Raw genomic sequence first — 16,810 nt, 5'->3', positions numbered from 1 at the left:
GACCAGAGTAAGAGGTATGTAAAGAATGTAGTGAGCCATTTCATTAATTAGATTTTTGTTGTGACCAAATTTAGGAAAACTTACCAGTAGCTGCTGCATTTTTCAACCTAGGCTTATACTAGAGTCAATATGTTTTCCCAGTGTTTGTAGGCAAAATTAGGTACCTCGGCTTATACTCGGGTCGGCTTATACTTGAGTATATACGGTACATAAAATAAACACATAACTATACTAAACTACCTGTAGTTCTTAAGATCACTATAGCATACGATATTATACTTGTACAAGAAATCATTCAAGCCCCTCTTAAAGGAGCAGTTCAGTGTGAAAATAAAAACTGGGTAAAATAAAAAATGTTTCTAATATAGTTAGTTAGCCAAAAATGTAATGTATAAAGGTTGGAGTGACTGGATGTCTAACAGAACAGAACACTACTTCCTGCTTTTCAGCTCTCTAACTCTGAGTAAGTCAGTGACTTGAAGGGGGGCCACATGGGACATAACTATTCAATGAGTTTGCAATTGATCCTTAGCATGCAGGTCAGATTCAAAAGCAACCGTTATGGCCCATGTGGCCTCCCCTCAAGTCACTGATTGGTTACTGCCTGATAACTAATCAGGGGAAACCAAGAGAGCTGCAAAACAGGAAGTAGTGGTCCATTCTGTTAGACATCCAATCACTCCTGCCTTTATACATTTTTGGCTAACTAACTACATTGAAAACATTTTTTTTTTTAACCAGTTTTAAATTTTACACTGAACAATTTATTTAAAGGCATCAATAGAATCAGCCATCACAACATCGCTCGGCGGGTTATTCCACGCCCTCACTGTCCTCACTGTGAAGAACCACCTAAGCTGCTTTAAATTAAAGTTCTGTTCCTCTAGTCCAGTAGTCCCCAACCAGTAGCTTGCGAGCAAAATGTTGCTCACCAACCCCTTAGATGTTGCTCCCAGTGACCTCAAAGCAGGTGCTTATTTTTGAATTCCTGGCTAGAAGGCAATTTTGGTTGCATAAAAACCAGATGTACTGCCAATCAGAGCCTCCTGTAGGCTACCAGTCCATGTAGAGGCTACCAAATAGCCAAGCACAGCCCTTTTTTGGCATCCCCATAGACTTTTTCATGCTTGTGTTGCTCTTCAAGTCTTTTTACGTTTAAATGTAGCTCACGAGTAAAAAAGGTAGAGGACTCGCCCTGCTCTAGTCTAATGGGGTGGCCTCTGGTGTTATCTTTAATGAAAAAAAAGATTCCCCTATCTCTCTATAATGCCCTCTAACGTACTTGTAAAGAGTAATCATGCCCAGGTCCGGACTGTCAGGGGGGCCTATCGGCTCCCAGTGGGAGTAGTCAGGACCAACAAGGAAGATCAATGGGTAAAAGACCAAGTTTGCGGTACAGATAGGGATCAGGAGAAAACAGAGTCAATATCCAGGCTGGAGTTCAAAGGCAGGCAGGAAGTAGTGAGGTCAAAGTTCAGGCAAGGAATCCAGAAATCAAAAGCAGAAGAATTAACACCCAGGAATGCAGCAAACAATTCCTATACTTGGGCACTGAACCGGCGTCCTGGGCGTCCTTTTATTTGAATTTGGCACCAGTCACAGCGCCTCCGCTATCTCTGGCATTTGCCAGAATCTACAGATGGCCAGTACGGGCCTGATCATGTCCCCAAGATAAGATCAGTACACTCTTCTATCTCATGTTCCTTTATTTGTCCCATGCAGAATTGGACTGAGCCAGCGGGACACCGAGAAAAAACCTGGTGTGTTCTGAGGTCCCCTGGGACCTAGGCAGTACTTGGAGGAACTGGAGCTTAAGACTGAGGTGGGGGGCCCTCAGCTGGCAGCCATGTTGGGTCACAAACACCCGAGTCAACCACTGGTCTTGTGTGTAACAAGCTTAAGCCTGGAACACCTCTGGTGACCCCATGATATCAACAATAATAATTTTAATCACCCTTTAAAAATTTGGGGACACACAGTAAAATCATACTCTAAGTTGAAAAAGTAAGTTCTGAGATATAATTCAATTATTTAATATTTTGTTCTCCAAATAAGGCATCCAAATCTTTATTTCCAAAGATAAACATCCTTACCAGTTCTAGGTTAGCCATCTTGTGGTTATCCAATATATTTGGATTTCTGTGCAATAATGCTTGCCAATTTAACACCATAATTAAACATCAGAAGTAGATGTAGCTTAGCTTTTCAGAACTAGAAAACATTTTTTTAAATGATTCATGTATTCATTTCTTCAGAAACTATTCTATAAAACCAAGTATAGAGAATGAAATGTAAACAAAGAGGCCAGCTCTCATTGGAACACCCTTTTGCATAATTTATGCTGTTGACCCTGGAGGACTTTTGCAATGCTCCTTTAAGGATTCATATCTATGATTGCTGGCTTATAGATCCCATTATGCGTTTAAGCATTTACCATAGCATTTTTAATGTAAATTCACATTTTAAGGTAGATGGCAAGTAATGCTAAATAAGCAACCAAGAGGACACCCTTCAGGCTTGTAAATGAGCCATCAGGTTGCAGGCCAATAGGAAATGTTTCCTGTTGGTTTAGTACAAATATAAAAGAGTGCAGATACAAATTAATATCTAATAAGAAAATTTGGAAAAGTTAACTTACAAATCATTGAATTTTTCCAAATTTGTGTCTGGAGTAAAAACATCCAATAATCCAATTACCTGTAAAAAATGTAGAATATTACTGAACAGGCTCAAACAATATTTTTATTTGTCTTTTTTTTGTGCACAATTTCAATTGGATGTAGGTGGGCAAATGTAAAAACGTGTCAGCAATAGACATGGTAAATTTATTTAGAAGTAAAATGATATACAAATGTAGAACAGAAGACAGCACAAATCCGTCCATATTTTTACACTGATAATTTCACTGGAGAAGAGCTTCTAGTCCCTGCCTAGTTTTGTTAAAAAGCAGTGTTTCACTTAAAGGAGAATTCAAAAAAAAAATCCATCAAAAAACTATTGGTCTGCAAGGCTACAATGCTATTGTTTTTGTTGCTTTTTAGAACTGTCTAATATCTTTTTTTTTTTTAAAAATCTTCTAGTTTTTGTTCAAACCACTGCCTAGTTGCTAGGGCAAATTGGACCCTAGCAACCAGATAACTCCAAACCAAACTGGAGAGCTGCTGAACAAAAAGCTATATAATTTAAAGAAATGAACAATTAGAAAATGTCTCAGAATATCACTGTTTACATCATACTAAACATTCAATTTAAGGTGAATAAGCCCTTTTACTTGAAGGGGAAATGAGCTGCCTCTCCATATCCAGGTATTGCTCAGAACTGCTGATGCTTTTCCAACCAATAACCACCCTCCTCAGGTAGCACATTTCTCATTTAAGTATGGGTGTGTGTGTGTTGGGGCATTTTGTGGTGGTAGACATTTTGAATGCCATGGCTCTAAAATAGAGAATTGTGCAATGATAAACATCCCCTCTCCACCAGCCTAAGGGTAGGGGCACACTGGGCGATTCGGGGAGATTTAGTCACCTGGCGACTAATCGCATTGTCTTTGCGACGACCAATCTCCCAGAATGCCTTCCCTCTCTCTTGCGCTGGCTAAAATGAAAAAAATCGCCTTCGCTAAAGCATACGCGGCAATTCCTTTTCCGAACTCGCCTGAAGTTTCCTAGTGTGTGCTTTAGCGCAGGCGATTTTTCATTTTATCCAGCGCAAGAGAGAGGGAAGGCGTTCGGGGAGATTGGTCACCGCAAAGACAAGGCGATTAGTCGCTAGGCAACTAAATCTCCCCGAATCGACATGTATCATAGAAATTAGCATGTGTCTGTCAATTATCTCCACCTGTGAATATTTTTATATTGTAAGCAGAAAGAAAAGAATTTAGATGATTATTGGAAATGGGAGAAGATAATGCATCAGATCAAATAAACTAACTCTTCAATTGTTGAATATGTATATCTCTTCACTTGTCAAGAAGATCAGCACACCAATTTCTCTTATTAGTGATTATTTATTCCACTGTGCACTATCCTTGATAAAGATCCAAATGTGGATCGAAATGTTGGAATTCATAGTGGAATAAATAATCACTAATAAGAGAAATTGGTGTGCTGATCTTCTTCACAAGTATGTATATAATTTAGATCAATCACCCAGTATATGTGAAATTGATTATCTAACACGTCTTGGTGGTGTAGTAGGGATTAGTAGAGAGTGTGTGGCTTTAACCATGCTGTCAGGGTACCTGTAATCCACCCGTGGTTAACAGTCTTAAAGCAAGTCAGCATGAGAAGCGTTAAAGGAGAAGGAAAGGCTTCATACAATTGGGGGTGCCAAATGTTAGGCATACCCAAGTGATTGTATTGACTTACCTGAAACCCCGGGCCGCTGCTCCTATCAGCAGAAAACTGTACCGGGCCAGGGTTATACCAGTGAGCACCATGGAGCGATCCTCTTCTGTCTTCCTCTTTTCTTCGTGCGGCTGCGCATACGCAGTAGAACGAAAAGCCAAACGTTAACTAAAAAAAAATCCTATTTCATTCAACTGTGCATGCATTTGCCCCTGGGAAATTTGAAGAAAGAGGAAGATGGAAGTGGATTGTTCTGTGTTGCTCACTGGTATAACTCCGGGCCGGTGCAGATTTCTGCTCATAGGAGCATGGGCCCCGGGTTTCAGGTAAGTCAATACAATCACTTGGGGGTGCCTAACATTTGGCACCCCCAAGTGTACGAAGGCTTTCCTTCTCCTTTAAAGGCAACATATTGTAGTTCATGAGAGAAGGTGGCTAGCAGCTCTAAGGTCAGATGACATAGGATTTCAAAGACTGATAAAAACTTAAATGTCAGACCCAATATTTCGAAAACCTCAAAACAGATTGGCCTTTTCACTTCTGGTAAAAAAATTGGTCTGTATTTAAAAAAAAAAAAAAAAAAAAAAAAAAAGCATTTTGTTCAGAAACCAGGAAGTTGTTTGAATGAATGGCTAGAGATGAATATGAGAGAGCCTAAAAAGAACCATGTTAGTCAATTTATGGTACATCAGCAGATGAAGACGTGAAGAGGAACTGCAGTTCCTCTTCATATACCCGCTGTTCTGATTGTTCACCCGTGCTATGCAAACATTCAGAACCATAGGAAGGTTCCCATGCAGTATGCGGCTTATTATTATGCTCTCTGTTCGTTTGGCTCATGAGCTGATTGGGCAGACAGGATATGTGGTTGGCCCATGTATGGCCACTTTAAGGGACAGCTGATGTTGAGTTGTAACATCAAAATCAATGTTAAACATGTTCTTCAGTAATTTGAAAGTAGAGTTAACTGTTACACACACACCCACGCACTAACAACAGGCCAAGCTCTGCCACGCGTTTCTCATTCAGGTACTCACGTTTTCATGCTGCATGTGCTTCAAAAGCCTCAGCTCTCTATAAGCTCGTTTTGCAAAGAGTTCTGATTGAAAAGGACGGTACAGTTTCTTGATGGCTACTTTTGTTCCAGTCCTAGTGTCAAGAGATGAGCTGTAACAGACAAACACGCAATGATTGTACAAGTAGATTTTGCATAGTAATGCCACTGCCCTGCCTCTAGGACTAGAATACGAATACTTTATATATATTAAAAAATATATATATTTTACAGTCACAGTAACCTTGCTTCATGCAGTTCTCAAGCAACTTGTAGGCACCGCAAATTGGAGGTATAGTCTGCCAGATTGTACATGGCTAACATATAATTTGTAGTAATTCATATTTAGCAATTTATCTGATCTGCTTCTGGATTCAACAAAATAAAGCAACATATATATAGGAAATAAAATGGTTGCTCCAAACTCAGATTTCAACCTTTTAAACTAATATCCATTCTCTGTAAGGAGTGTTAATAAACCTTTGAACAGAATAGCCTATCATCCCTTCAAAACATAATCCTTTCTACAAATGCATGGTTCTCGAATATATAATTTGCAGGTTGTTATACTTCTCCCTTTCAAATATGGGTAAAATCTTGGTTTAAAGCCAGCTCATCAAATACATGCCATAGAAATAGTGGCTTGCCTAATATTAATCTTAACATATACATAAAATACTATTTACAGTGGTTGTAAGAGAAAGTCTGACTTTAAAATTAAAATATATGTTACTGTAAATATATATATTATAGATGTCTGCAGGATTCTCACAGGAAAGTCTAGGCTACTTCTGTTTTATCACATTTTTCTTTCTCAAATCAAAATGCATGCTTTACACGAAGCTCTAGTGCTTAATTACAACTTGGACCTTGCAAGTAAATTGCATCCAGTGCATGTTGCTAGTGAAGGGCTCTAGCTCAAGCTTTAGGCCTTAACAACATCAACATTTGTTAAAGGGACTGTTCCGCATCACAAGCAGTGTACCCAAAATATAAATCACTATTCTTAACATTTATTCTTTACCATTCTTCAAAATGAAAGCTCAAATTATTTGTTTTCTCTTCTCATACTTCCCAGTAACAGCTTAACGGGGTGGTTTGTCTTTAAGTTAACTTTTAGTATGTTGAACAATTCTAAGCAACTTTTCAATTGGTCTTCATTATTTATTTTTAATAGTTTTTGAATTATTTGAATTTCCGTTTGACTATTTCCAAATGGGGGTTACTGACCCCATCTAAAAACAAAATGCTCTGTAAGGGTACAAATTTATTTTAATTGGTACTTTTTATTACTCATCTTTCTATTCAGACCCTCTTCTATTCATATTCCAGTCTCTTATTCAAATCAATGCATGGTTACAAGGGTAATTTGTACCCTAGCAAGCAGATTGATGGATTTGGAAACTGGAGAGCTGCTGAATAAAAATATTGTTTCTCTCACCAAAGGGAGGGCCAATAATGAGATGGGATTGGTTGATGCATCCCCAGTTCACACACACACACACATAATGAGCAAATTCACAGTATTATTTCCTCCAATAAGAGTGTGGGCTCTATTTGCTTACACCTCTGGTGGATGAAACAATTATTGTATGATAGATGCCCTTTGAGCAGAAACCTCATCTCATACTAACATGCTATCCGACTGAACTTTTTAAAGCTGTAACATAGCAACTCTTACAATTGCTACTTTAGTTGCTGATACAGTATTTCTCTGATACTGCTGAGAAATGTAACAACTAGTTTCAACTGTTTAGAAAGTGAGGGACCTGGCTTACACAGTTTACATGAGAGGGAAGCAAATGAACTGAATTCATTTTCAAATCTAAATTTTAGAAAAATGTGAAAATGGTAAGTTTTTTTTTGTTAATGTGAACTGCCCCTTTAATTGAGGGCTACAATAATGCAGTAAGGACGACGTCAGCGACGTCAGCAAACTATGGGCCCTGGGCAACCTGCTGGGTTGCCTTTATCCTAATCTGCCACTACTTATGATTGCTTGTCTCATTCTCACTGGACCAATAACACATGCTGTAATGGTCCATTTCAGTTCTCCATAGAAATTATTTTCAAATCAATAATGTAATTTCATCCTTTTTTTCCCAATTAGCAATTTCTAAAAGTTCTCAATGTGACAAGAACAAGGTCTGCTTTGGGTGGCACTTTTCTTCATAATTCACATGAAATTACACCCAAATGGCAATTAACAATGAAAGACAAAGTTTACAACCTCTGGATTTTACAGTTTAATCTGCTGAAAATAGACATCTAATAGTAGGCATAAATTCATACAGTCTGCCATAATGCTACTTTCTATTCCTTGCTGCATACTAATGATGCATCACAGTAGTTGTTTCCTTGAGTACTAATATAATGCAATAAAGCAAACATTTATGACACAGATAATTACAAAATGAAACTTAAAGGGGTGGTTCGCCTTTAAGGTAACTTTTAGTATTCTAAGCAACTTTTCAATTGGTCTTCATTATTTATTCTTATAGTTTTATAGTTATTTGTCTTTTTATTCTAACTCTTTGCAGCTTTCGAATGGGCGTCGCTGATCCCATCTAAAAATCAAATGCTCTGTAAGGCTACAAATATTGTTATTGCTACTTTTTATTCCTCATCTTTCTATTCAGGCCTCTCCTATTCATATTCCAGTCTCTTATTCAAATCAGTGCATGGTTGCTAGGGGAGTTAAACCCTAACAACTAGATTACTGAAACTGTAAACTGGAGAGCTGCTGAATAAAAAGCTAAATAACTCAAAATCCTTAAATGATAAAAAATGAAAACCAATTGCAAATTGTCTCAGAATATCACTTTCTACACCATACAAAAGGTGAACAACCCATTTAAGTGAGCATTATGATAAAAATGTGGAATAACAGGTTAAAAGATAACTAAACCCTAGAAACAAATATTCATAGAAACAAAGTTATTACGGTATACTGAACTTACTGCACCAGCCAAAAGTTTCAGAATCTCTGTAACAGTAATTATTTAGCCCTTCAAAGTTGTGCTCAAGGTGCTCAACGGGTCACCGTCTTGGATATTGTTAAGAGTGTCAGTGCCACTCACATGTTCAGTTGGGGTAATGCAACCAATGTGCAGGTAGAATTTACTAGTCACCTGTTTAAATGCAAGCATCTTATTGGTTGTCATGGGCTAGAACAGAATCTCAACACATAATATGCAGCATTTCTAGCTTGATTGTTAATTAAAGGAACAGTAACACCAAAAAAATAAAAGTGTTTTAAAGTAATGAAAATATAATGTACCGTAATGCTGCACTGGTAAAACTGGTGTTTGCTTCAGAAAGACTACTATAGTTTATATAAACAAGCTGCTTTGTAGCCATGGGGGGCAACCATTCAAACTAGAAAAAAGGCACAGGATACATAGCAGATAACAGATAAGCTCTATAGTATACAATGGGATACTTCAGAAATTTTCTGTTATCTACTGTGTATCCTGAGCTTGAATGGCTGCCCCCATAGCTATAGAGCAGCTTGTTTATATAAACTTTAGTAACAGACCTGCATTTTTCATACCTGTAATCCTCTCTGCATTGTCCACACCTGCAAGACCCTGCATTTTTCACACCTCATGTTCAGACTGTAAATGCCTGCATTGTTAACCTGTTCACACCTCATACAGACTGTAAAAGCAGCACCATCACGGAGTCAATATATATATATATATATATATATATATATATATATATATATATATATATATATATATATATATATATATATATATATATATATATATATATATATATATATATATATATATAGTACAGCAGTGATCCCCAACCAGTGGCTCACAAGCAACATGTCACTCACCAACCCCTTGGATATTGCTCCCAGTGGCCTCAAACCAGTTGCCTTTTTTTGAATTTCTGATTTGCATAAAAACCAGGTGTACTGCCAAACAGAGCCTCTTATAGCAGCCAATCTTCATAGAGGCTACTAAATGGCCAATCACAGCACTTGTACCACCCAGGAACATTTTCATGCTTTCTTTGTTCCCCGTTGCTTTTTACATCTGAATGTGACTTATGGGTAAAAAAGGTTGTGGACCCCCGTAGTACAATATGTACTGTTCCTCTTCTGTTGCCTGTGTGTGCTATACTCTGCCTACCCCGATCTGTCGGTGGCTGCCATACTCTGCCTGCCCTTCTCTGCCTGTGGGAGGTGAGCCTGTTATGTCCTGGTTATGTTAGCATTTATAAATACTTGTTAGGGGGTCGCTAAGGTGTTTAGTTATGTGTTGTGGGTTTCTGTGCTATCCACAGGAAAGGGACAGTATGAATTTAAAGGTACAGTAGAAAAAAAATAACGTTTTGAACACGTCAATGGTTTTCTTAGTAAATATATTTCTAAACTATTGAAATGAAATTTACACCAGATGTTGGCAACAACTCAAGTAATCCACACATACAAAGAAATCAAAACAAAGAAGTCCATAAATAAAGGTATGTGTAATAAAGTGGAATGACACAGGAAATAAGTATTGAACACGATTATTGACATTTATTTAATACTATGTAGAAAAGCCTTTGTTGTAATGACAGCTTCAAGATGCCTCCTGTATGGAGAAACTAGTCACATGCATCACTCAGGTGTGATTTTGGCCCATTCTTCCACACAAACCGTCTTCAAATTTTGAAGGTTCTGGGGGAAGGCCTCTTCTATGAACTCTGATCAGTTCTTTCCATAGATTTTCAATTGGATTCAAGTCTGGGTGATTGGCTGGGCCATTCTAGCAGCTTTATCTTCCTTTTCTAAAATTAACCGAGAGTTTCCTTGGCTGTGTGTTTGGGATCATTGTCTTGCTGAAATGTCCACCCTTGTTTGATCAGATGGCAGCAGATTCTTATCAAGAATGTTCCGGTAAATTTCTCCATTCATCCTTCCTTCAATCACATGAAGTCTGCCAGTACCGTATGCTGAAAAACAGCCCCATACCGCTTACTGACATTTAATACTAATACTTCGTTTTCCGTAGTCGCCCGAATTTTCCTCACAAGGCAACTTCGGGCGACTTGGAAAACAAATTGCTCCGAGTGCCATCCTTCTGGCGATTGACATTTTAGCCGGTGGGAAGGCAGTTTGGGAGAATAGTCGCCCAGCAGAAGAGGAGATTTGTCGCTGGGCGACTAATCTTCCCGAATCTGCTTGTGTGCCCTGACCCTAACACAAGGCAATAGCAACCTGGTAGATATAAGAACAGCACTCAATAGTAAAATCCAGGTCCCACTGCGACACATTCAGTTTCATTGAGTTAGAGAAACAGCAGCCTGCCAGAAAGCAGTTCCATCCTAAAGTGCTAGCTCTTTGTGAAAGCACATGACCAGGTAAAATGACCTGAGATGGCTGCCTACACTTGTAGAGTAGAGTATTGTAGAGTGAATTATTTGCAGTGTAAACAGTATAATTTAGAAACAAAAACGACATAATAAAAATCATAACAGAATCCCTTTACATGAGCTTCAACATGCTTTTTCTTCAGCTTTCCATGGCTTTTTGCGTTTGAGGAGATTGGTCGCCGCAAAAACGAGGTGATTAGTCGCCTAGCGACCAAATCTCCCCAAAGCGACCTGTGTGGACTTACCCTAAATGTATCAATTTAGAACCGTTTAAAGGGCTGTGACCCCCCCCCCTCCCAGAGCTGTTTTAGAAGGTGAAAAATTAAACTTTACACTTCAATATTAGAAAAACGGTCACACATAGAAAATAGAAAGTGATTGGGAAAAGTGTTTATTTCTGGTGAACTGTCTGAAACTAACTGAACTGAAGTGTTGAAAGGTTAACAACCCCGTTAAATTTAAATTTTGGATAAAAGCTGTAGAAAATAAAACATGGAAAGCAACTGAATTCTTTCTGGTGAACAATCTGAAAACAACTGAACTGAATAAAAAAGTGTTTGTAAGGTGAACATCCCCTTTAATAGTTTGGAAAGCTTGGAGGGCTTTCTTTACCCAAAATGTTGCCATGTGCATAAAGGAAAACATGGCATTGGAATAAAAAAATAGTATTGGTCATCACATCACAGATTCTACAGAGGATTATTAAACCTCCAGCTGCCCCTTAACAACAGCTGGAAAATCACTACGATGTTTTTTTATTAGTCCAAACATGCAGGTTGTTATTCCCTCTATTACCAGCACAGAATACGCAGGCACCAGCACTTGTTGCACTGCCACTCATACATTCTTGTGTGATACAAACTATACATGCTGAAAGGTAAATTACTTGACCATGTACAATTTGGCCTAATCAACATATCAGCAATAATATGTACAGAAGAAAGTGATGGGGGCCCCGATTTTCCAAGTAACCCACTAATTTTTTTTCCGAGTGACCCAATTTAATTTTGATTATTTGTAGCCATTATTTTAGGAGGGTATAATGGGAGGTCTGTTACTGTAGTTAAAAAACATCCAAACTTAGTTAGCCATTTCACAATATGTTGACTGTATCTAGTTAAGCAGGCTGCACAAAGTCTGATGAAACAAACTAAAAATAAAATTCCTTTAAAAAACATTACCCATGAAAAGGTACACTTAAGCAACGTCTGCCAGTGTTCACCTGATTGTTGTGCAGTTATTCTTTATTTCATATATTTTTTAAGTAATATAGATCAGACTGATCTATGCAGACATTGAGCAGGCTGGGGGTGGGACATATAAATCACTTGGAGTCAGTGGGCCTCAATTTGGTCAGTCTTTAGCTAGAAAATTTGCCTAGATATTCAGTAAAAAGAAGTCGCCACTTGAAAGTAGTGTGTAAAAAATGATCCATGGCTGCTTTTTACATTTAGCACTGCAAATACCACCAAAAGTTTCCCAATCACTTGCTTTGATGACACCATAAAAATAATGGAGTTAATGTAATGAAAAGAAAATACACGCCTTTATAAATCATCAATTATCAAGCGTGTTTCTGAAGTAAACAGAATGGAGAATGTGTTACAGGTCTCCACACCTGCAGTAAGGGCATGGGTAACTGAACAAAGAAAATTACTATTTGGCTTTAAATGAATGTGTATGCACTAAATGATAAAGATAAAATACCCAGAGAGCATAAAGTTCATGGAGAATCCCCAGTGTTTTATGGAAAATGACACATTTCAAATGTTTGATTGGACCACAAAATATGAAAAAAGCACTGTCCTGTGATAATACTATCATTACATAATCCAGTGAGACAGCTTAAATTGTAAAAGGTATAGAGATCTTATTTCATCTGCACCATTTTATTGTAGTATAAACCAGCAGAGAAGATGCAACGTTTGTGGGTATTTACCATAGAGCAATAGTGCAGGGAACATACAAACAAGGCATGTTGCCTATAATTCTCTGCAGCTTTGCCTTGTGCCACACATCAATCCGTGGGCTCAGAAGTCTTATGTAATTGGTCAAGGGGTATTATGAGTTATAAAACGTAATATTTAACAATGTTTCGCTTTGAGGATGTTAATTAAACTCCAGGATGGTTAAAGGGATGCCTTTACCTGCATGTTCGCTGCACAGATGTCACATAGGTCTTATAATGATGGGAGTATAGCTGTGGTTCTATACCAGTGGTCCCCAACCAGTGGCTCGGGCGCAACATGTTGCTCACCAACCCCTTGGCTGTTGCTATCAGTGGCCTTAAAGCAGGAGCTTATTTTTGAATTCCTGGCTCAGAGGCAAGTTATTGTTGCATGAAACCAGGTCTACTGTCAAACAGAGACTCTTAATGGTCTGCCAGTCCACAAAGGGACTACCAAATAGCCAATTACAACCGTTATTTTGTGCCCCCAGAAACGTTTTTAATGCTTGTGTTGCTCCCTAACTCTTTTTACAACTGAATGTGGCTCATGGGTGAAAAAAGGTTGGGGACCCCTGTTCTATACACACAGGTGTTTGTGCCAAAGCTAGCTGCAATGTCTGAAGCATGACTCAAGGCACAGAAAACAGGACACATTTTTCCGGATGGAGCAAACCCAGCCCCTAGACAATTTGTGCCAACAAATAAATATCATTTACTTCTGTTCAAGTGCTCTACATAAATGTGACCTATTTGTTGCATTACTTTGCATTTGGAAGCCTGTAAAACAACATTTCTGGCAAACCTATATGGAATACCCACATAAGCTGAGCACAAGCTATTCTTGTGTGTGCCACGTTCTAGCCTCAGAGCAATTGTCTGTGGGTTAGTTAGTCCTATTTGCCATTCTGGGTGTGCTGCAGCATTTCAGGTGCATGAAGCATTTGAGCAAACTGATAGTAATCTAGCTGGCAGGTATGGAAACGAATGCAGAGTGCTATAGCAATATCATTGGCTTGTTTCTCTCCCATGCACTATATAATAAAGCCTAACTCACAGTGGCACAGTGCTAGAGCCCATATGAAAGTGTTATTGCAGCAGGGTGGCACACATATGGCTCAGAGCCTGTATTCCTTGGATGAAGAGGAAGTTTCAGTGATATTTGGAGGAGCATTGCAACTTACCAAACAGTGCCATAGGCTCCCGAGCCCACAGCCAGCAGCTCTCTGTACCTCTCCTTCACCTCCCACACGGTCTTATTCACCTCCTGGGTATAGTATCCCTTCTTGGGCAGCGGGGAGGTGGACATGGCTGTGAGTTCCTGTTGCTCCGGTGCGTGTGGGTTGCAGTCACCTGACGGCGGGTACAGGGCGTCTCTGCTGAGAGAGGTACAGTAATGTCACAGCGGTGAGCGCTACACACGTGTCCTGCTCTTATTCACCATGAGGGGCACGCTGCCTTTTTAACGTAGCGCAGTATATCCCTGTCTTCGGTCAGCTCTCGCCTTCCACTTTCGTTTTCCTTTTGTCCACTCTGTGTAATTCCCGCACCCTCAGCCTGCACAGTAGCTGCCCAGTGACGGGAAGTATTTCCCATATAGAGCCGGAGCTTTGTGCCGTCACGTGACCCGGCCAGTCCTTCTCCCCTCCCTTCGCCTGTGCTCAGATTACTTCTTAACCCGCTCGCTGCTCGAGGCTCTCACAGTCCTGAAGTTATTTGGCAAGTAATGCGGATAGGAATTTGCTGAGGCGTTTCTACGTGTCCTGACCCTTCGCTACCGGTGAGGCGATCATTGCCTTTTATCTGCACCGCCATAATGTTGCCTTTTACTCTCATATACCGTGACGAATTCATTGGAAGGGTTGGACTCGGATTTTACTATCACTATTACGGAAGCTTGTGAAGTAGATGACAGAGTTTCTCTGTGAGTTCGTTTGTGCCATTATATAAAGTTGTATTGTGTCCATGTGATATAGAGGAGTCCCAGGTTATTTCCAACCCCACAAAACACCTTTTGTATTGGAAACTTCAATTGCTCGTTATTAATGGCCCCGCCGAGCTGCAAATGATCCTGGAGGCCAAGCAGCCCCCCAGCCTATTGTTATTATTCCCCGCAGGCAGAAGCAGACACTTCTGACACAATTTCATGTAATGAAAGGTCCCATTGTGTCAGGAAACAAGGGCGTGGCTACAAGGGGCGCAACCATTCTGCTGCCACCAGGGGCCTAAGTGCAGCAATAAAATCTTTTATCATTGAATGAAAAAAATGCAGAATAAGGGATATATTTCACAATACCACATGCAGGGGTTGAAGGGCGTTGCTTAACTAGTTTGACTTAAAACCCCTTCCTTGTTACCAGGGTAATCAAACCCTAGCAACCAGATAGCAGTCAAAATTCCAAGCCAGACAGCTGAACAACAAATTAGAGGCTTGTAATGGGGGATGATTTAACTATAAGGATCAGGCCCAGCCCTAAGGAAGCATGATTTCCTTGAATGTGGTAGATTATAAATGATGTTCGTGTGCGACACCCTGAACAGACCGGTCCTAAATGTGTAAAGAAGAACGTGGCCCCGAAACGTTGCACTTCCGCACTGCAATAAAGCAAGGTTTTCATGCTAAACATATGCCTGTGTGCCGGTTAATTTGTTTCCCTAAATGTATAAAGCCAACCTGTATACAGCACTGTGACACTACCAGATGTGGACTGGAAATTTGTGAATTCTGTGGGACACCAGGAAAAAACCCAGTGGGCCCCAACCCTCATGGGCCCCCACCAGCCCAGACCTGCTCCCCCAGCTGCCCCACAAAGACCACATCCTGCGCGCAGCTCATCTTTCGTGCATGCACACACCAGGGATGGCAGGAGGGCCCTTCCTTTTGCAGTCCCGGTGGGCCCCCAAGGCTCCAGTCTGACCCTGGCCATAGACAGACACTATTTAGTGGGTGGGGGGCTGTTTGGGCCTATTTTGACTCCCAGTCCAGACTTGCCATAAACATTCAACATTGTGTGGGCTGTTTGGGCCTCTGAGTACTTGGAATGCCAGGGCCTATTTCTTATTCCATTCCAGGCCTGGACACTACCCAACAATAGGCTAAAAGGATGCTCCCTCTGCTTTGCCCTGAATCAAGAGGATTGCTCCACTCTCTGTGTGTTTCCATGATAAAACCATTACGGCACTGCATGCAACCTACACCATTTATATGCATTTCTGATACAGGGCTAAGCGCACCTAAACTTATCAGCTTATTGATTCTGTTTTATTCTGCCTCGATGTACCCGCCAGCCTCCAAATCTACACAACTGTGTAACATTGTGTTTATACTGCATTTTTATCATTCAACGTGTGTTGATAATACAACCAGAGAGATGCATGTAGACAGTGGCGAATGATAGAGAAAGCCCGGACTGTGGGGTCTACTTCCTCTATAGCTAATAAGAAAACCTCCTCCTCCCCACCCACTCTTTTACTGGCAAGGAAGGGGTTGCAAGTTGGGCAGGTGTGGGCAGAGTCAAGGTGTGGGCAGGGTGGAGGCGGGTGGGACAGGATGTGGGCGAGAGGATGGGGATCGGACAAAAATACACTTATTTGCCTTGAATAAAACACATTTTACCACAAGACTTTGGGGAGGATTATCTTTCACATTTTCTTTGGACATATTAGCAAACATTGTTAATGCAACATACCTGATGAACAGATAGAAAATGTTTTAATGTCATCAAGACAGCCATATGTTTATAAAGCTGGCTTCAGATTTATATTGTAAAGTTTAGAATCAATAATTCCTATGACTGGTTCTATTATGATTCTTCCCTTGTAATATTTCTCTTCAGTGACTGCTATGAGATGGAGCATCTATTTTGGATTCAGAGGGAAATAACACATTCTAGACTAGATTTACAAATAAAATGGAGATGCACTTGGCCACCAGGACTCTTCTTGCTCAATGGGTTATGAAATAACCTCTTTCATTGAACTTTATAGCATGGTAAAATATCTAACCTGGTCTATTTTGCATAATTGTTTAAAACTGACAATGAAATGAACACTTTACAAGTCTTTCAATGAGGTTGTGTCTCTAATATC

At 39.8% G+C, this 16,810-nt stretch overlaps 1 protein-coding gene across 1 annotated transcript in view; it reads right to left on the bottom strand.

Annotated features, from left to right (window-relative positions):
* The window catches only part of LOC108711159 (mitogen-activated protein kinase 12), a 45,106-nt gene extending 30,257 nt beyond the window's left edge, over nucleotides 1–14,849 (bottom strand). Inside the window, exons 1-3 of the mRNA XM_018252605.2 lie at nucleotides 13,906–14,849; nucleotides 5,384–5,513; nucleotides 2,639–2,697 (exon numbers count right to left, since the gene is read on the bottom strand). Of these exons, the coding sequence (XP_018108094.1) occupies nucleotides 2,639–2,697; nucleotides 5,384–5,513; nucleotides 13,906–14,030 (314 nt within the window). The 5' untranslated portion in view covers nucleotides 14,031–14,849. The remainder of the gene's footprint in view (nucleotides 1–2,638; nucleotides 2,698–5,383; nucleotides 5,514–13,905) is intronic.
* Nucleotides 14,850–16,810: the final 1,961 nt, after the last annotated feature.

This window comes from Xenopus laevis, chromosome 3L, assembly GCF_017654675.1.
Source record: "Xenopus laevis strain J_2021 chromosome 3L, Xenopus_laevis_v10.1, whole genome shotgun sequence".
NCBI lineage: Eukaryota > Metazoa > Chordata > Amphibia > Anura > Pipidae > Xenopus > Xenopus laevis.
Note: the sequence above shows the minus strand (reverse complement) of the source record. Positions and strands in the feature narration are given on the sequence as shown.